This window comes from Chelonia mydas, chromosome 13, assembly GCF_015237465.2.
Source record: "Chelonia mydas isolate rCheMyd1 chromosome 13, rCheMyd1.pri.v2, whole genome shotgun sequence".
NCBI classification, from domain to species: domain Eukaryota; kingdom Metazoa; phylum Chordata; order Testudines; family Cheloniidae; genus Chelonia; species Chelonia mydas.
In genome coordinates this window covers 28,276,050-28,295,342 of record NC_051253.2, presented here as the reverse complement: position 1 = coordinate 28,295,342, position 19,293 = coordinate 28,276,050, and the positions used below count along the sequence as shown (strand labels likewise).

The window sequence follows — 19,293 nt, the reverse complement described above, 5'->3', positions numbered from 1 at the left end:
GTCTTCAGAGGAGAGCTCCCTTCCCCCTGGGCAGAGGGACCTCCGTTGTGAGTGGGGCGAGACTGTACAGAGTGGGCAGCTGGGAATGGAAGGGAGGGAGCCCACTGGTCAGGGAGTGCCAGGATGGGGGGGCAAGGATGAGGGGACCGGCTGTTTCCCACAATGCCTCACTGAAGGGGCAGTGCCCCAGGCCAGGGCTTGGTGGCTAGTGCTAAGTGGAAAGGGCATTTCTTGGAGCCAGGATGGGGGCAGCGAAGCTTCAGAGCCAGTGAAGAGAGAGCTCAGCAAATGCCTCCATCCCGCCATGCAGCATGAGCCAAGCAAGGAACATGAGACCAAACTGGAACCCAGCAAACCTCCCTCCAAGCAGGGAGCGCAGCCATGATGGTGGGCTCTGCCCGGCGTGCCGGGCTGGGGACTGGCAGCCCGAAGAAGCCAAACTCTCTCTGGACCCACAAGAGGCCTAGAGAGTGGGCTTTCCTGCCAAACTACCTCAGCGTCGGCCTGCTCCGGCTCCAGGGCCTGGCCATTGCTTGGCCTCTCTCTCTGAGATGCCTACTGGGAGCCCAGTTGGGCCCATGACTGCAGTGGTCTTGATGATGTGAACTCGTCCCTCTGCCAGGGCACGGATGGAGAGGCACCAGCTCATGTGCCTTTCACTTACGCCACCACACGATGTCTGCTGGTGCCACCCGCCACCGGCCCTGGAGCAGATGTGCACCCTGCACTGGGGACTGGGCCTCGGAGTGGATCCAGCTGCAACAAGGCTCTCCTCCACCCCCTCCCCTGCACTGAGCACCCAGCCGGCTCCTCTCTGCCTCATGCCCAGGAACGACTGGGCTCAGCAGCTCTGGCCGGGCAGCTCAGCCCTTGTCACTTGCACCCTCTGTGCTTCCCACTGTTCTCCCACAGCTCTGCCAGTGAACCGCAGTCCTGACCTGCAGCCCCCTCCCCGGCTATTCCAGCCCCGGGCCCCTCACAGCCCTGCCAATGCCCCTCACTCCCAACCCGCAGCCCCCTGCTATTCCAGCCCCGGGCCCCTCACAGCCCTGCCAATGCCCCTCACTCCCAACCCGCAGCCTCCTGCTATTCCAGCCCCGGGCCCCTCACAGCCCTGCCAATGCCCCTCACTCCCAACCCGCAGCCCCCTGCTATTCCAGCCCCGGGCCCCTCACAGCCCTGCCAATGCCCCTCACTCCCAACCCGCAGCCCCCTGCTATTCCAGCCCCGGGCCCCTCACAGCCCTGCCAATGCCCCTCACTCCCAACCCGCAGCCCCCTGCTATTCCAGCCCCGGGCCCCTCACAGCCCTGCCAATGCCCCTCACTCCCAACCCGCAGCCCCCTGCTATTCCAGCCCCGGGCCCCTCACAGCCCTGCCAATGCCCCTCACTCCCAACCCGCAGCCCCCTGCTATTCCAGCCCCGGGCCCCTCACAGCCCTGCCAATGCCCCTCACTCCCAACCCACAGCCCCCTGCTATTCCAGCCCCGGGCCCCTCACAGCTCTGACAATGCCCCTCACTCCCAACCCGCAGCCCCCTGCTATTCCAGCCCCGGGCCCCTCACAGCTCTGCCAATGCCCCTCACTCCCAACCCGCAGCCCCCTGCTATTCCAGCCCCGGGCCCCTCACAGCTCTGGCGATGCCCCTCACTCCCGACCCGCAGCCCCCCCTGCTATTCCAGCTCCCTTGAGAGAGGCGTGCGCAATCTCTTATCAGCAGTACAATTCGGCACCGAAGGACCGTACACACCCGAAAGGCTGGGCTACCTGCTCAGTGAGCCAGCCGATGTGCTTGATCTCTTTGCTCCCTGCAACGCCGGCTGCCGCCAGCAGGGCTCTCAGCTCCTCTTTGACTCTGGGCACCAGGGCGCTGACGTTGGTGTGAATGGCGTTGAACCAGGACTGGGCAGTCACTTCGTCTTTTGCTCTCAGGAAGAGGGGAATCCGCCCATCCGCCGAACAGACTTCCAGGTACCTGTGAAGAAGGAGCCCCCGGCAGGGCTGGTTTGTGGCCAGGATCCGCGCAGCGGGATGGGGCACAGGTAGCTGGGGCAGCAGGAGGCAACTGGGCTTGCTCCAGTTCACGCTTTCCCAGTAGAGTCCAGGGCTTCAGCTTCTGCCTTGCAGTCACCTGAAGTGCTGGCGTCTCTAGCTGGGCTGCACCGACGGCAGGAATACATGCAAACTGCAGACCAGTCGCCACCCCAGTCCACTGCTGCCCACGCGCCTTCAGCGTCTGGCAGCAGCGCAGCGCACAGGGTCCTGAGCAATCAGCCTAAACCTCTCCCAGACGCAGGCCTAGGGATCCCCCCAGGGCCACGTTCCCGGCCCTAGGAAAGGGACTGCCGTTAGCACGGACTGTATTCGCTCAGACGGCAAGTGAATTCAGAAGCCACTTGGAGCTGGCTCTGACTGGCGGGCTCAAGTTCTTTGCCACGCGCTGGGGACGATGCTGGGTGCTGGGACACCACCCAGAAGTGTGAGCCCGAAGGGGCTCATTGCTCGGAGTTGTTTTTCTGCTCACTAAGCCAATCAGAGAGGAGACTTGACGTGCCATGGCTGATGTGAGCAATCACTCACCTGTGTAACACGGGGGAAGGACCCCGCTGACAAACGGACCCAGCTGACAGGGCTGGGTCAGGCTGCTCAGCCAGGGTTGGGCAGGGAGATGATCGGGTCAGATTTGATGAAAATGTTGATCAATAAAGGGCAAAAACACTGAATTTTCTCCTACGTTCCCGCTGGAATAAACCCCTGGGAGGAGCCAGCCCCGCCCGGAGACTCAAGCTCTGCTCCTAGCGCTCGGCTGGGCCAGATGGGCTAACGTGAGCGGGACACTCCCGACAGGCAGCCCGGCTCCTCAGCGATCGGGAAGTGACAGCTCTGGCTGCTTCCTACCTGGCCCATCACTAACATCCAAGAACTCAACAGTGAGAGCAACAGCAGCCTTGTAGAGCTAAAGCCCAGTGTGAAAGGCCCCCGAGTCATAGACTGTCTGTCCCAGGTACCTGTGGAGCCTCTGTCACCGCAGCACCTCACGGTCAGGCAGGGTCTGAGGCCCGCGTGACTGGGATTTACCCAAGGAGTCTGTGGCAGAGGCTGGCATTAAACCTTGGTCTGCCAAGTGCCAGGCCACCAGCTCAACCACTGGGCCACCCACCCGCTCGCTTGGGAGAGCCCAGGGTTCCCGTGAGCCCGTGGCACTGGGAAGGTGGGGTGCTCCAAGGGGGGTTGGGAACGTTTAGTCGTTCTCTTTGACTTCTCTTTGCAGTCTGGAACAAGCCCAGCAGAGACAGGGCCGCAGTGCCCTTGGCTTGCCCATGCTAACGACATTCTCTCTGCTGCGCATTTGTGCAGCAGCACATTCATTCTCCTGGACTGTACCCTGTGTAAGGGCGTCCCCCCTCAGGCGTTACCCAGAGAGACCCCAGACCTACACACGCCGGGCTCTGCCCATTAGCCGGGCGGACCGAAAAGCATCTGCTAGGGGTTCTCATAACAAATTGTTTGGTGGCCTCAGAGTACGGCTACCAACTCTTGCTGGAGGCCGCTCTGACCATTTATCCAAGCGGGAGCCCCACCGCCCCAGGCTGAGGCCCAGAGCCCGCAACTGGAGCCCCGTGGCTGGAGCCAGGTGGGGTGGGAGTGGGGAGGCTGAAACCCAGAGCCCCAAGGCTGAAGCCAGGGAGGGAAGGGCGCTGAAGCCCAAAGCCCACTCCCTAAGCCACAGCACGCTAGAGCCTGAAGCCTGCCCACAGAGCCTCTCAGCCCCTGGGACGGCGAGTTGGGAACTCCCCAGCTGCCTGCGGAGTTGAAGGTTCCTACCCCAGCAAGCACACACACCGGTCCCACAAGTCTGCAGAGGCGCTGCCTGGAGCCTCCAGGAGGCTGCCTGGTACATGGTGCTGATCCCCTGCTTGTGGCACCAGCAGACACCAAGGCAGCGCATCCAGGAGCAACAGCTGGACTCTGCAGGGGAGAGTCTCTGCACGCCCCCAGCTCTGCCCGGGAGGCTGTCGTGGCCACAGAAAAATCCCCTAGCGGTCGCCTGCGGCCATGGTGGCTGCATTTTAGAAACAAAAAGATAGAGCCTAGAGAACAGCAGCACTTGGGTCTCTGTCCAACACAAACCAAGGGCCAAGAGCACTGTCCCGCTCAAGTGCAATCCCTGGGGTCTCCCTCAGATCGGATCTACCCCAGCCTGGCTCCACTGACTTCACAGGAGTGACTCTGGATTTACAGTGACTTCAATGGGATCCTCACCAGCTGCGTGCCAGGGCGGCTGTCGAGCACAGCACATTGAAGTGCCGGGTGAGGCCAGAGGCCAGGAACACTGGCAGTATGGGCCCCGCACGGCAAGGGACAGTACTCATTGGGAACTGCACATGCAGCCTTGCCCCATTGGCCCATGTGGGACTGCCAGGAGAACAGCTGAAGATCTGCAGTAATCAAGTGTGTGTGTGTTGTGGGGGGTGATCCATCCACTCCCCCAGCTCCTCACTAGCTCTTCCTGAGAGACCATCTAAGTCTGCCAATCCCTACTCCGGCCGTGGGTTCGAGTGGGACACAGTCCCCTGGGCGGAGCGCACCGGGGGGCCTGCGGGGTCATGCTGTGAATGGGGGCATGGATCCCCTCCTGGGCGAGTCCCCCGGGGGCCTGGGTTACCTGTTCTCTGGGTCACTGGGGAGACATTTCCTTGACAGATAGCACATTTTCAGAGGCATGTTCTTCCCTTCCTTGAGGTCACGCAGGGAGAGGATGGGCGAGGCTTGCTTCTGAAGGGAGACAGCCGGCGAGGGGTCCCAGCTGACGGTCGCCCCGGACGAGGAGTTCTTGAAGTACGGCGAGATCTCCTTCATGTATTTCACTGGAACGCAGAGAGACACACAGGGGCCAATGGAACAAATCCCTCCCAATTCCAAGCACTTCCCTTCACTGCCCCTCTCCAGGGCTACCCCGGCACCTGCACTGCACAGAGCCAAGCTGCCTCGGAACCCCCCCGGCAGACGCGGGGCGGCAGGACACAATGTACCCAGGCACTCAGAACACCCCGGGGCTGTTCTGCCGGACCTTGCAGTCCCATCAGCCACACCCCGCCCCACAGCCACCCACTGACAAAGGCCACTTTGTAATGAAGGGGGTTGGCCTCTGTGATCACACTCAGCCTCTGCTGTCCCAGCCGCTGGTTCAGCACCAAAGCAAATGGCATGCACACAGGGGCAGGTCTGCACATCCCCAGCACATTACCACAAACCATTCCAAGTGAAGTGGCCAATAAACACCTCTGCAGTCCCAGGATAAAGGAGAGTTAGCGGGTTACACGGTGTTGTACTGAGACATAAAACCAGCATCTCTGCTGAGTCCGTGGGTTTGGGGTCTAGCAGAATTATGAATTTAAACTCCCAGGCTCCTCTGTCAAAGGTGCTGGGCAGGTTTCCTTTGTGGATGAGGACTGAGAGGTCACATATAGAGTGACAGTCCCCCCCTTCAATGAGGAGGCTGGCTGGCTGGTAGCAGGAGTCCAGAGGTGGGGCTGATCCCCAGCCACCCCCAGTCTGCCCCCCAATCAGTCCGGGCTCCTGGGGACAGAGCCAACCCCACCTGGCACTATGTGTGCTCCCCTTTGTCCATGTGGGGAGGAGGGAGGTGTCGTTAGCTTCTGCCACCAGCAGGCTCTGGCTATTGATTGGACAGACAGACAGACACAGATAGCTAATGTGCTCCTTTATGTTAGAGGAATAGCACAAAGGGGCCCTGGCCTGTGACTAGGTCACCTAGGGGCTACTGTAATACCCATGGCTATCACAACACCGCTCACAATACTCGTGCAGTGAAACATGCTGTGGGTGCTGGTGTGTTTCATTCTTTCCTTCCCTGACCTCCCTCTGCCCCCCCGCCCCCCGCAAAGAAACAAACTGTTTTCTTTGGCTTAGGGAAGAAACCCGAGCCCTGCGCTTGGCCCCATCTGACCATGAGAGCAGGACAGCACGTGGTTCACCGACCCAAGAAAGCCCCGAATGTCCTTTCAGAGGGATTACACGCATCCAGGGACTAGCTCGTGAACCTGGAACTGCTTCGGAGCAGGCAGCCCTAGAGGCCCAGGATGGGTTTCACCGGGGAGGGAAAGTTATCATTCCTTTGAGGCTTTTTCAAATTGCCGTATTTCCTCCTTAAAGAACCAGCAGCATAGAATCATAGAAGATTAGGGTTGGAAGAGACCTCAGGAGGTCATCTAGTCCAACCCCCTACTCAAAGCAGGACCAACCCCAACTAAATCATCCCAGCCAGGGCTTTGTCAAGCCAGGCCTTAAAAACCTCTAAGGATGGAGATTCCACCACCTCCCTAGGTAACCCATTCCAGTGCTTCACCACCCTCCTAGTGAAATAGTGTTTCCTAATATCCAACCTAGACCTCCCCCACTGCAACTTGAGACCATTGCTCCTTGTTCTGTCATCTGCTATAACTGAGAACAGCCTAGCTCCATCCTCTTTGGAACCCCCCTTCAGGTAGTTGAAGGCTGCTATCAAATCCCCCCTCACTCTTCTCTTCTGCAGACTAAATAACCCCAGTTCCCTCAGCCTCTCCTCATAAGTCAGGCACCCCAGCCCCCTAATCATTTTTGTTGCCCTCCACTGGATTCTCTCCGATTTGTCCACATCCTTTCTGTAGTGTGGGGGCCCAAACCTGGACTCAATACTCCATAGATGACCTCACCAGTGCCGAATAGAGGGGAATAATCACTTCTCTCGATCCACTGGCAATGCTCCTACTAATGCAGCCCAATATGCCATTAGCTTTCTTGGCAACAAGGGTACACTGCTGACTCATATCCAGCTTCTCATCCATTGTAATTCCCAGACCCTTTTCTGCAGAACTGCTGCTTAGCCAGTCGGTCCCCAGCCTGTAGCAGTGCATGGGATTCTTCCGTCCTAAGTGCAGGACTCTGCACTTGTCCTTGTTGAACCTCATCAGATTTCTTTTGGCCCAATCCTCCAATTTGTCTAGGTCTCTCTGGACCCTATCCCTACCCTCCAGTGTATCTACCTCTTCCCCCAGCTTAGTGTCATCCACGAATTTGCAGAGGGTGCAATCCATCCCATCATCCAGATCATTAATGAACATGTTGAACAAAACTGGCTCCAGGACAGACCCCTGGAGCACGCCGCTTGATACCGGCTGCCAACTAGACATCAAGCCGTTGATCACTACCCGTTGAGCCCGACGATCTAGCCAGCTTTCTATCCACTTATAGTCCATTCATCCAATCCATACTTCTTTAACATGCTGGCAAGAATACTGTGGGAGACCATGTCAGAAGCTTTGCTAAAGTCAAGATAAGTCAAGTATGAGCAACCACATCACAGACAGCAGGACAAACAAAGCCACGTGTGGCATGTAGGATACCTGGCATGTCCCCTGCTGTAATGCGTGTGCAATGGTCCATGTGTAAGGCTCTGGAGCTGCATATCCAAGGAAATCTGCCCATCCTTGTATCTCCAATGGGTAATGTTGGTGACTGGTTGCGGGCATTGCCTAATGCTGCTCAGATCAGGTCAGGGTGTCCCGGGGGAGAAGACCCAGCAGCCAGTGCACACTAGTTCTCTCACTTCTGCCAGCATCAGTGTCACGGCCACCATGGGAGAAAATCACAAACCATTCAGCACAGGGGCACGTTTCTTCAGTGTCTCTTGCTGCTCCAAAGCCCAGGGGAGTCAGCTCCCACCCTGGCTGCAGTGTGTTTCTCTGCACAGGTAGAGTATGCAGAGGAGGTGAGTTAGCTACTGAACTTGTTCACAAACTTTTCCCCTGTAGGATTCACTTTTTAAACAGCCCTAGGGCAGTCTGCTCCAGGAAGTTCAGCTGGCACAAGCAGGCGTCAGCTGGGTTTATTTTCCCCATTTGAATTCCTCTCCTTGCCCCGGTCTCCCAGTCTCTCCTAGGCCGCCTGCTGCTCCCACACAAGAAGCATGTCAAAGCCGTGACAGTCGAGTGGCCAGACCTTAGCCAAAAGGGGCTCGCCTGTCTCTCACCGGCAGCCCAGGTAAGTAGGTGTCACGGAGTCCCTGGGCGATGCTCTGGAACTGCTCCCCATGAAGCCAGTCAGGACTCTGGGGCAGTCTCCTTTCTGTGAGCAGCCTGTCCTCAGGACACAAAGCTCACACAGCTTCCACCTTCCTCGGCCTGACCTCGGAGCATTCAGCATCCTCTGCCCCTCCATGCGCTTCCCACAGCGAGTCTGCCCAGGCAGGGTCCTGGGGAAGCCAGAGGGTCCTGCACCCCAACTTCGCAGTCAGACGTCACTCTCAGCCAGCCAGTAAAACAGAGGTTTATTAGACGATAGAAACATGGTCTAAAACAGATCTTGTAGGTGCAGAGAATGGGACCCCTCAGCTCTGTCCATTTTGGGGGTCAGTGAGCCAGACAACCACATCTGCCCTTCACTCCATGTCCCAGCCAGCCCCAAACTGAAACTCCCTCCAGCCCCTCCTCCTCTGGGCTTTGTTCCTTTTCCGGGCCAGGAGGTCACCTGATTCCTTTGTTCTCCAACCCTTTAGCTCTCACCTTGCGGGGGGAAGGGCCCAGGCCATCAGTTGCCAGGAAACAGGGTGTCGGCCATCCTCTGTGTCCAGATTCCTGCACACACGTGCCCTCTAGGGCTCTGCAGTGATTATACACCCTTACCCCACCACCTAGATACTTAAGAACTGCATAGGGGAAACTGAGGCACCCCCACAATATTCAGAGGAAACATTAAGAACAGTCCCACTTCGTCACATCTCTCCCCCCTTCGAGATCGAACTGAGCTGGGTCACTTTACCCGGTGACTTGGGGAAGTTCGAAGCCACCAACGTTCCCATGGATGCCCCAGCATCTCTCCCATTCCTTGGTAGGAGTTACACCAGGTCCTTCCAGTTTCACGCCCTCCCTTAGGTCGGGGGTGGTCGATAGCACTCGCAGGCCGCATGTGGGAAGGTTTATGCGGCCCGTGCCCTTTGGCCACCCCAAAATCCCCGGGGGTCAAACTGGGATTGGGTCTTCTCCCCAACAAGCTGGCCAAACACAGCCACTTGGTTATAGGACTGTTTAACTTTCTTAACAGCTTTCACTTCATCTGAGACCTTCTCAAAGCTCTCCACACTGGATCTTTCAACAGGAAAGTCAGTGGATCCATTCACAGCAGAAAATTTCTGGCTGCTAGGAACTGAAACTTTCTTGATTAAATCACTTTCACACCCTTCAGTTGCAGTGAACTGCTTGCAAAGACTCCATGAGGAGTCCTTTCCCTAGGGCTTTTCTATGCAACAATTAACCCCTCACAGAAATTCTGCTCTTACCCTCTTTACCTAGGGCTTGCTCTAGAGGAACACTTTCCTGAGCAACAACAGACTCTTTCTGGGTCTCCCTTACATCCAGAATTACCTCTGGCCCATCCAGCGGATTCCTACACAATCCCCTTTCAGGCAAACTTACAGACTTCCTAGATAAAAGGTCAGAAGCATTCTCCTTCCCTTTGCCACGCACAAGTTCAGGAATCTTTTCCTTCTTGCTACAAGTTTCCACACCCTCAGTAGGTAACACAATCACATCACCTTCATGCTCTCCTTGTGCCCTGGCTAGGATCTCACCCTGATTAGACAGAGTTGCTACACCCTTTCCCAGCCACACACTAGCAACAGGCAAAATACAAGCACCAGAATTGTCTGGTCTCTGGGATTTTACATAGACACTAACTGGATGGGACCTAGTTACAGTGCCATTCTCCCGAGCAGACACAAACTTAGGACCCTTCCCTTCCTGGGCTTTAGCTGAATCCAGAACCAACTCTGAGACAACTGCACTACCCTCAACCATCACAGGCTGAAAGGCCCCTTCTGTCTGCTCCACAGACACAGAAGAGCCGGACACACTTTCTCCTTTCCCAGACACACAGCTTGGGATCTCATTCCCCTTGTCCCAGCACACAAGGCTGGTCACAGACAACTGCTTGGAGATCAGGGTAGCTCCCTCCATAGGCAAATCAATACCCCTGACAAGTCAATACCCCTGACAGACACAGGCACATTTCCTTCCCTGTCACACTTCTCCACCCAGCTAACAGGTAAGGTCCAAGGACACTCATCTTCCACTCTCCTCGCCTTCCCACACTGCTGACTAGACAAAGCCATCAGCTCACAAGGCTGCCTAGGCTCATCCAGACTTTCCTTACCAAGCACCTTGCCACTCCCCACAGATCCCCTGCCCTGCCTGTGTCTCCCCCCACTCAGCTGGGATCTCAGCTCCCACTGTGCTCAGCGCTGCCCTTGCTGTCCCAGTGGGGGTAGGCAGCGAGCTCGCTGCTTTCCTCACTGCATCAGAGCCAGCCTGAGCCCCTTCTCCAGTGTGCAAGGGGGCAGGGAGCATCTCTCTGTCCCACCCAGCCCCAGGGGTCTGGTTACAGGCAGGCAGGTAGCCTGAGCCTAGCTGCTCCTCCCCCCTGCCAGCCAGGTCATCTGCATTTTCACTGACCATTTCCCTCTCCACCGATTGGTTCCCTGGATTCAAATTCAAACCCTTGGCAGTTACAGGAGCAAGGCCTGGATCCTGTCCCAAAGAGACACAGTCACCCCACAACAGGGTCTCGCAGCTGATAACCCGGAGAACCCCAGCGACCAGCCAGACCCACCCCTCCTGTGTCTGCACAGGGATCTGGGCCATAGGCAGGGCGAGGGGCTTCATCCCTGGGACCCTCACCCAGCTCACACAGCCCCTCAGCATCTGGTGAGGCTGCACCACCCAGGGCCTGACAACAGTTCTCTCTGTCCCAGGACCTCGCCGTTCCAGGAATGTCTCCCCATTGACCGTCACCTTCCGCTCCCACTGGAGATCCGAGGGGCCTGGCCCCAGGAAACTCCACACAGACATATAGGTTGGGGTCAGGAGTGGGAGCCTGTCCACCTCCCCACCCATCTGGCTGACGGAGTCTATAGCCTTGGGACCCAGCAAGGGAGCTAGACACCGGGGCTTTTCCGCAGGGTCCCCCTGCTTCAAATTGCCAGCCTGCTCAAAGGCAGTGAGGTGGGCATCCACATCCCCCACCTCCTTAACCAGAGGCAGCAATTTAGTCTCGAGGTTCCCTGCGGAACTGGCACCCCGAGGTCTATCCCCACTGACCCCAGAGAGGTCCCCTATGCCTCTCCGCTCCCCCACCGCCAGTTCATGCTGCTTCTGCATGCTCTTCCTCGGGCTCTCGCTGTCTCTCACAGACCTCTTGCTCTCTCGGACTCAGCTCCAATCCCATCCGTCTCCGATCCCCCGATGGGGAACCTGATCGTGAAGACCCTCGTTTGGTCCGGGACAGGAGCCTTGGCGATGCCTGGCTACTACTCCAGCTGCTCCCAGATCCTGCTATAGCCCCATTTGGGGTCAGGAATCTGTTCCTTAGAGCGGTCATCCTCCTCCAACTGCATGATGAACTGTGCTTTGGTGAACTTTCCAATGCTCAACGCTTTCTTTCTGCACAGGGTTACAATGTCCTTCTTAAGGAGACGGTGACAGGCCATCACTCCGCTCTTCCCAAGTTGCTGTGGACTCACCGGCCTGTGTGCTCTCAGCTCCCCACGGTTTCCAGGGAGAACCCCTAGTGTGCCAGCCCTTCTCGAGGTCACCACCTCTTTGCCAGGGTGGAGTTGCAGACTCCTCTGCCCCTAGGACTGCTTGCTGCAATCCCTCGGGGGACCCTGTTACTGCAAAAGTCCTTCTCTCTGGTCACACACTTCCAGGGGCTAACCACCCCCTGAAACCGTCTCTCTCTGAATCTTCAGCATGCCTAGTCCCCGTCAATCCCCCTTCATTTTACTGCTCCCCAGTCACTTACTGCAGGAAGCGCCGTCCACGGGGTGCAGTAGATCCCACCGCTACCACCAGTTGTCACGGAGTCCCTGGGCGATGCTCTGGAACTGCTCCCCATGAAGCCAGTCAGGACTCTGGGGCAGTCTCCTTTCTGTGAGCAGCCTGTCTTCAGGACACAAAGCTCACACAGCTTCCACCTTCCTGGGCCTGACCTCGGAGCATTCAGCATCCTCTGCCCCTCCATGCGCTTCCCACAGCGAGTCCGCTCAGGCGGGGCTCCTGGGAAAGCCAGAGGGTCCTGCACCCCAACTTCGCAGTCAGACGTCACTCTCAGCCAGCCAGTAAAACAGAGGATTATTAGACGACAGGAACATGGTTTAAAACAGAGCTTGTAGGTGCAGAGAACAGGACCCCTCAGCTCGGTCCATTTTGGGGGGCAGTGAGCCAGACAACCACATCTGCCCTTCACTCCATGTCCCAGCCAGCCCCAAACTGAAACTCCCTCCAGCCTCTCCTCCTCTGGGCTTTGTTCCTTTCCCGGGGCCAGGAGGTCACCTGATTCCTTTGTTCTCCAACCCTTTAGCTCTCACCTTGCAGGGGGGGAAGGGCCCAGGCCATCAGTTGCCAGGAAACAGGGTGTCGGCCATCCTCTGTGTCCAGACTCCTGCACACACGTGCCCTCTAGGGCTCTGCAGTGATTATACACCCTTACCCCACCACCTAGATACTTAAGAACTGCATAGGGGAAACTGAGGCACCCCCACAATATTCGGAGGAAACATTAAGAACAGTCCCACTTCGTCACAGTAGCACCTTTGTGTGTTAGCCAGGGTGTACTTGTGTCTGGGTACGGTGTGCGTGCAGCATGCCGGTTTGACACCCGTGTGCACGTCTCAGCACTCTGTGTGTGCCGTGTGCACGCGTTCCCAACTGCTGTCCGTGTGGCAGCATGCCGTGATGGGTTTCTGCAGCCTTGGGGGTTGGGGGAGAAACACGATGCAAACCAAGCGGAAACTATTTCAAACCAAGATGCAGCCCTGCTTTGCCAGGAGACTGGACTCGCAAACTTTCCCTCACTGCCTCTGTGATCCAGGGAGCCACTGAGTGGGTTCAAAGCTAGGCTGAGAAAGAGAACACTGAGGAAGTGGGGCCGGCGTCTGGCACGCCGGTAACTCAGTTATTGCTGACACTCATTCCCAATATGTCTGATTAATGTTCTCGCCTACGCAGGCTGTTCTCAGACCACCAGCCAACAGGCAGTTCAAAGGCACTGGGACGCCAGCCAGGATTGTTCCAAGTATGGCCTAGCAGAGCCTCTCAAACCCTCCGATTGACTGGCCTGGCTGAGACGCAGGAAGAAGAACGGCTTGTGGATGCAAAGCAGTACATCTGTGTTCGCTTTCACTGGGAAAGGATGTTGAGCCGGGAGGGTAAGAAATTGGGCAGGGGGGTTGTACATTCAGCAATTGGAATAGATCAGTGAAACGCAGCCCTGTAAGGGGGGCTATTTCAAAAAGCTAAGGGATTTCCACAGGCTGGCACATTATAATCATGTCAAAAGAAGTCACCGTGGTTAATAGCGTCAGACACCTCTCTCCCCCCCGCCTCAAGCCAGGTGGAATGCTGAGCCGCTCATTGGGCATGTGTGGCAAGTGGTTACAGCGGTGAACTAGGACTCCGCATACTTGATTTATGGTTCCCTTCCTGCCACTGCGTGACCTTCACGGACAAGTCACTTCACCTCTTGATGTCTCTGCTTCCTCATCCCCAAAACGGGGAGAATAATACTGTGAGACTTCATTCAGTCATGTTTGCAATGGGCTTGGAGAATCTAGACTGGAAGGCACCACAGAAGTGCAAAGAATGACTTTTATGCAAACTCAAGGACAATAGCAGGATACTGGGCTAAATGGACCTTTGGTCTGACCCAGTATGGCCGTTCTTATGTTCTCACAACTCCCTTAACATCACTATCCCTGTCTGCTCCCTGCTTCACGTGAGGAACAAACACCACCTGCAAATTCTCGATGCTCCCTCTGTGTCCTGAAGCTCCTGTACCCTTCACCCCCAGATATCAGCTCCTCCAGGCACTGCCTTCCTGCAGAGCTGAGACCAGACTCCTCCAAAGTCCTTCCTTGGTGCCTGAAACTCTGTCTTCAATCCCAGCAATAGAGATCTGAAGGCGAACACAGAGCTAACCATGAACTCTAGGGACATATCTAGTCTATGGAGCTAGTCCAGATATAAATACTGTGCATGCCCCTGTCAGACTTTCAGGGTAACTGCACCTGTATCCTCCCCCTCGTCCCAGGTGCCCACTCCAGGAGGGCCCAGTCAGGTCTCAGGTCTCCAGCCGTCACCTGTCTCTGGGCAGGGACCCTTGTCCAACTCCCTCTGACCAGGAGGTTTGAAGACTGCACAGAAGGCCTGTCTGTTTGCAGGCTGAGAAAGAAGGTTCTGAGTCTGTTTGAATCCAGCCTTTTTTCCAGTCCAGCAAAAGGACAGGACCTTCTGTCCAAGCGGGTCCCCAACCTTGCAGAAGGGCTGGAAAGCCTTGGCCTAGGAGGGCTCCATTACACTGATGCATATGGGATCTTTTACTGCTCTGTATGTGTTTTCTCTGTGAGGCTTTTACCTTATGGATAAAGGTGCTTGCTCATAAAGAGCTGGGTGGTCCCTTGTAACTGCGAGCAATACACGCTGCCCGGAGAGAAAGCAAAATGCAGGCGCTGGCCTCGAGGCAGACTGCCTTGCTGGGGATATCACAGTGTAAGGCATGGAGCAGGGCAGCCTTAAATCCTTGGTCAGGAGTGCGGGAGGCAGCTCTCTACCCAAGAGAGGTGACGGCTGGGAGCCAGAAACCTCAACCTGGGTGCACTCAAGGAATCACGGTGGGGAAATTCAGGTGCAGTTACCCTGAACTGGGACAGCCCTGGTAGAGGAGCAGCAAGGGCACCCTGCCTATCCTGGCATAAGCTCCAGCATACTGCCAGTGTGGGCCAGTAAATCACTGCCTTCATGGGTCAGTTGTTGGCAGGGTTGGACGGGCCACTGAGAGGACGACCAGATGGAGAGAGCTCATTAATTAACTGGGAACAATGGAGTTCTGAAAGAGCGATACCGACAGTCTAGGGGAGACACTCTGCTCTCACAACAGTCTCTTGGCGTGACTCCCCGGCCTCCTGTGGAGTTACTTCAGATTTGCTCCAGTCTGACGGAGAGAGGAATCAGACCCGTCGCCTGTCAGACTTTACACCCTACACTGAGCTGCTTGCAGCACCTGCCTAGGATGGATCATTAACTAGACTACAACCAGCAGCCTGGGAAAGAGAGGGAGCAGAAACTCCCCAAGAATGACTAGCTGATAAGCAGAGATATCATCGCTGAAAAAGTCTGCAGACGACACAAAAATTGGGGGAAAGGTAACTAGAGACGAGGACAGGAGATCGCTTGGTAAACTGGGTGTGAGCAAAAACTGTGCATTTTAACAGGTTAAATGTAAGCTCAGCTCTAGATACAATTCAGCTGTGGCCTCTTTGGCGGGCTTTCTTTGGTTGATAGGAAGCATGGCCCAGGAGAAGCACCAAAGCAGTGGGGCTCAGGAGACCTAGGTTCTTACTATTCAAGGATGAAAGAATCGAGTTGAATCATGAATTTACAACCCAGAGGGTGGAGGTGGTTGTATTTTTTATTTATTTTTTGCTAGAGATACGGTTGGCCCGTGAATCTGGATGCTGGAGAGATTTCAATGGTAAACCTTTGAAGCGCCATGTGTCACACCGGATCTGGGTTCATTCACCCAAATAATAATGGAGTATTTGAAATGATGGGGATTAGGTGGCTGATTCAGGCTCTCCTGAGGTTCACCCAACCACAGCCTTTGGAGTTACATGGCTTCTCTAATTCCACCGGAAACTCCCCCTCCAATGTGTTTTCAATGGGGAGTAGCAGAGCTGCCATCTCGCTGATGGGAAGGAGAGGAATGGGGCTGGAAACAGCTTAATTGCAAAGAGCTGCTGTTGGCACGTACTGCTGAGACATGCCCACTGGAAGCCATGTTCCCAGCCTCTCTCCTCTCATGCTCACTGATCATTTGATTTAGTCCTTGTCTAAGGGCTTAGACAGCTGTAGCGCTTCGGTGTAGACACTACCTACGCTGAGAGGAGGGGTTCTTCTGTCCGCATAGCTAATCCACCTCCCCAAGAATCCTTCGGTCGACCTAGCGCTGTCTACACAGGGGTTAGATTGGCCCAATTACATCACTCAGAGGTGTGAATTTTTCACACCCCTGAGCAAGGTATCTGAGTCGACCTAACTTTTTACTCTAGACCAAGCCATACTCAGCTCTGGCGCAGTGCAGGTGATACATACAGAGGAATGCTGAGACCTCAGCCCTCACTTCAGAGGACACCCCTTCTCCTCTTTATTTTCCAAATGAATTCAATTCTGGTCAAAGGTGGCAGCCTATTTAATTCCTTGGAGTGGTAGGTAGAGCCTGCTGAAAGGACGTAAGGCCCTGCTCCCTCGGACAAGGGAGGAGGCCCAGAGCTCAGGACCTAAATAAGCACAGGAGACAAAAAATGATCAAACAGGGATCAGAGTGCAAACCAAAGGGTCAAAACAAGGAGCCCAGGAGGGAATGCCAAGCAGAGAGCCCTGGACAACGCCTACTCCGAGAGGGAGGCCCAGGAGTCAGTGAATGCCGCACAGAGGAACTCTGCCCAGCCGTGTGCATGAACATGGGAATGAAAAAAGGCCCAGCAGTCACAGAGATGCCCCTGTCCAGTTCCCTCCTCCTGGACTGATGGATGGCTGTCTTGGCCAATACCAGGAGGAGGTCTTGGGACTTTGTGGGGCCACAGTGAAAGACTGTCTGACCTTCATCCACAGTGCAAGCAGAGCACAGGCAGGAGCAGCAGGCACTAGGTCTGCCTGGCAGAATGCCTGTAGGGGAGAGAAAACGGCTCAGGCTCCGTGACCATTCACCCCTTCTGCTCTCTGGTTAGACAACAGACCAGGGTGCCGGGTTCTGCAGTGACACGATTACCTGGCCACAGGCCCCATCTCATTTCACACAGGCCACTAGCGTGTGCATGTGGGGCCCCTGCTGGCATTTTTAGGATCCCATGTAGCAGCCAGTCCTGGAGAAGCCAAACACCCCACGCACTCTCTTATCGCACGGCAGCTTGGTTTCAGAGTGCCCTGCAGGGGGGGAGCAGCAGCAGAATCATGCGCCCCCCCCCCCATTTGCAAACTCCCCAGAGGCTTCTTTTGCTCTCTCTCTAGATAGGCACAGTGTAACACCGACAGACCCCAGTTGTCAATGGGCAGAATTGAACCTGGGACCTTTGGAGCTAAATGCATGAGCCTCTACTGCATGAGTTAAAAGCCACCGGCCGTTAGCTCAGGCTGTAGAGCAGACTCATTAATCTCGCTCTAACTGGTCTCGGTGCCAAAACACCACACCCAGAAGGTGTGGGACAAAACAGCACACCCAGAAGGTGTGTGGGTTACAACAGCGCGCCGAGAACGCAGTGATGTGGCTGCACCTGGCGTTTGAGCCATGAAGCTGGACCCGGAAGTGTTCTCCAGCAGTCCCGATGGGCTGAGCCAGTGGCATCGTATGCCAGCGACTCTCACCCTGGTCCACGGGCCGCAAAATGGCAGAAAAATTCATCCTGTGCCCCACTATATCCCACAATCCTTGGGCCACCAAGACTGTGGGATTTGGGTCCTGGGAAGTTTCGGGGTGCTGCATGGGGGTGCTGCTGCATCAGGGGATTCTGCTGGAGGCACATTGCTACTTCCAGAGGCTCCAAAGCTGGTTCCACAGCCCCCGGGAGGCTGTCTCCCCTGCCCCACAGCCAAGCGTAGTGTGGACAGGGAGCTGAGAAGCTGCTCAGCGATGGGGTAGGAGGGAGCAGAGCGAGAGGGGCAGCCATGGCGGGAGCTGCTCCCACTGGGCCCAAGGCACCCCAGGATTTTGCTGTTCTCAGTCAGTGGGCTGCCCCTTTGCGACCCCGACACCTGCGACTTTACACTGAAAATTGAAATGGACCCGGCCTCCCCTGGGAGGCCATTGGGTTTGGTTTTTAAGGAAATCCACAGGGAGGCTGTTGGTCTTTTTATGTTTTTCTTGGTTTTAGAAAAACAAGAGAAGCTGAAGCAAATCCTACCAATCAATTCACCCCTCCCCCAAACGAAACCACTCCAAGACACACCCAGGCAGGCCCTACCCCCAGCACCGGCACAGGGCTTGGGCAGCCGGGTGGCTGTGGGGCGAACGTCTTTGAGGAGCTCAGCTCTGCACCCAAGGCTCACAGGAGTGGGAGGAATCCCAGGCTGGGGGCATTTTTCCTGCTCATTTTCCTTAACTTCCCCTGTCTTGATTTCTGGCCAGGCACCACCCCTGAGCAGGGGCCTCTGAGGGCTCCCACCCAGCAGCTTACAGACCCCTTCAAATTGCCGCTGAAAATAAAACCCAAGTTCGCTTAAAAATTGTAAACCACAAGCAATAAAAAGTTTGCCCACACACCAGCCAGCTCCTGCCAAAGCCTGGTGTCCTGGCATCAGCATCACCACGCTGGCATGAACTTGGCGCCTCCGGCACAGCTGATGGAGAGGGGCCAGAATTAGCTGCCCGGAAGCTGTGCTCAGCACTGGCGCTGGGCAAAATTGTTCATCGGAAACATTTTTTCAACGAAAAATGCAGATTCGGGTTGGCCGGAACATTTTATGATGAATTCATGTTGCTTGCAGCAAACTGATTTGGTCAAAACACAACAAAGAAAAAAAATTCAGAAATGTGGAAACCAATTGTTTGGTTTGTAGCCTTTTGACAAGATCGAAACCAACCACGCTGATTTTTCGGGCTAGAGTCACAAGGAGATTTAGGCACCACTCTCAAAACCATGGAGGAGAAGGCGAAGATGCCAATAGCCGTGTGTCTAGGCCACTCCCTGAAGATATGGGAGAGGCAGGTTTGAATCCCTGCTCAGGATTTTTAAGGGTCTAACTCAAGATTTTTTAGTTATTGGGGTCATCTCTATTGTGTCTTTGACTTGGCCTGTCCTCCAGCCCCCCACCTCAAGGCTGTGCCTAAATCTCCCCTCACAACACCTTTAAGGCTTTGTCTACATGGGGAAATAGACTGGCACAAATATTCTGGAATAGCTCTCTGTGTGCACACTCCGTTCTGGAATTAAAGTGACTTTATTCCAGAATAATTACTCCACTCACAAACTCACGTTTGTGCTGGACTCGAGCGTGCACATTCCGGAATAGCTAAATTACACCGGAATAGTTATTCCGGAAGAGCTATGCTGGTCAATTTCCCCTGTGTAGACATGCTCTAGGATCCAGCCCTTCTGCTCAGTCTCCACAGCTGAAACTCTCATCTGGGCACTTATCATCTCACCTCTTCACCAGCCATCCATCCAGGAACATGTACGGCCCTTCTCAC

At 55.7% G+C, this 19,293-nt stretch overlaps 1 protein-coding gene across 1 annotated transcript in view; it reads right to left on the bottom strand.

Annotated features, from left to right (window-relative positions):
* Positions 1 to 19,293, bottom strand: part of SNTA1 (syntrophin alpha 1) — a 74,503-nt gene that overhangs the window by 9,473 nt on the left and 45,737 nt on the right. The window contains exons 3-4 of the mRNA XM_027819581.3: positions 4,667 to 4,868; positions 1,768 to 1,975 (exon numbers count right to left, since the gene is read on the bottom strand). Of these exons, the coding sequence (XP_027675382.2) occupies positions 1,768 to 1,975; positions 4,667 to 4,868 (410 nt within the window). The remainder of the gene's footprint in view (positions 1 to 1,767; positions 1,976 to 4,666; positions 4,869 to 19,293) is intronic.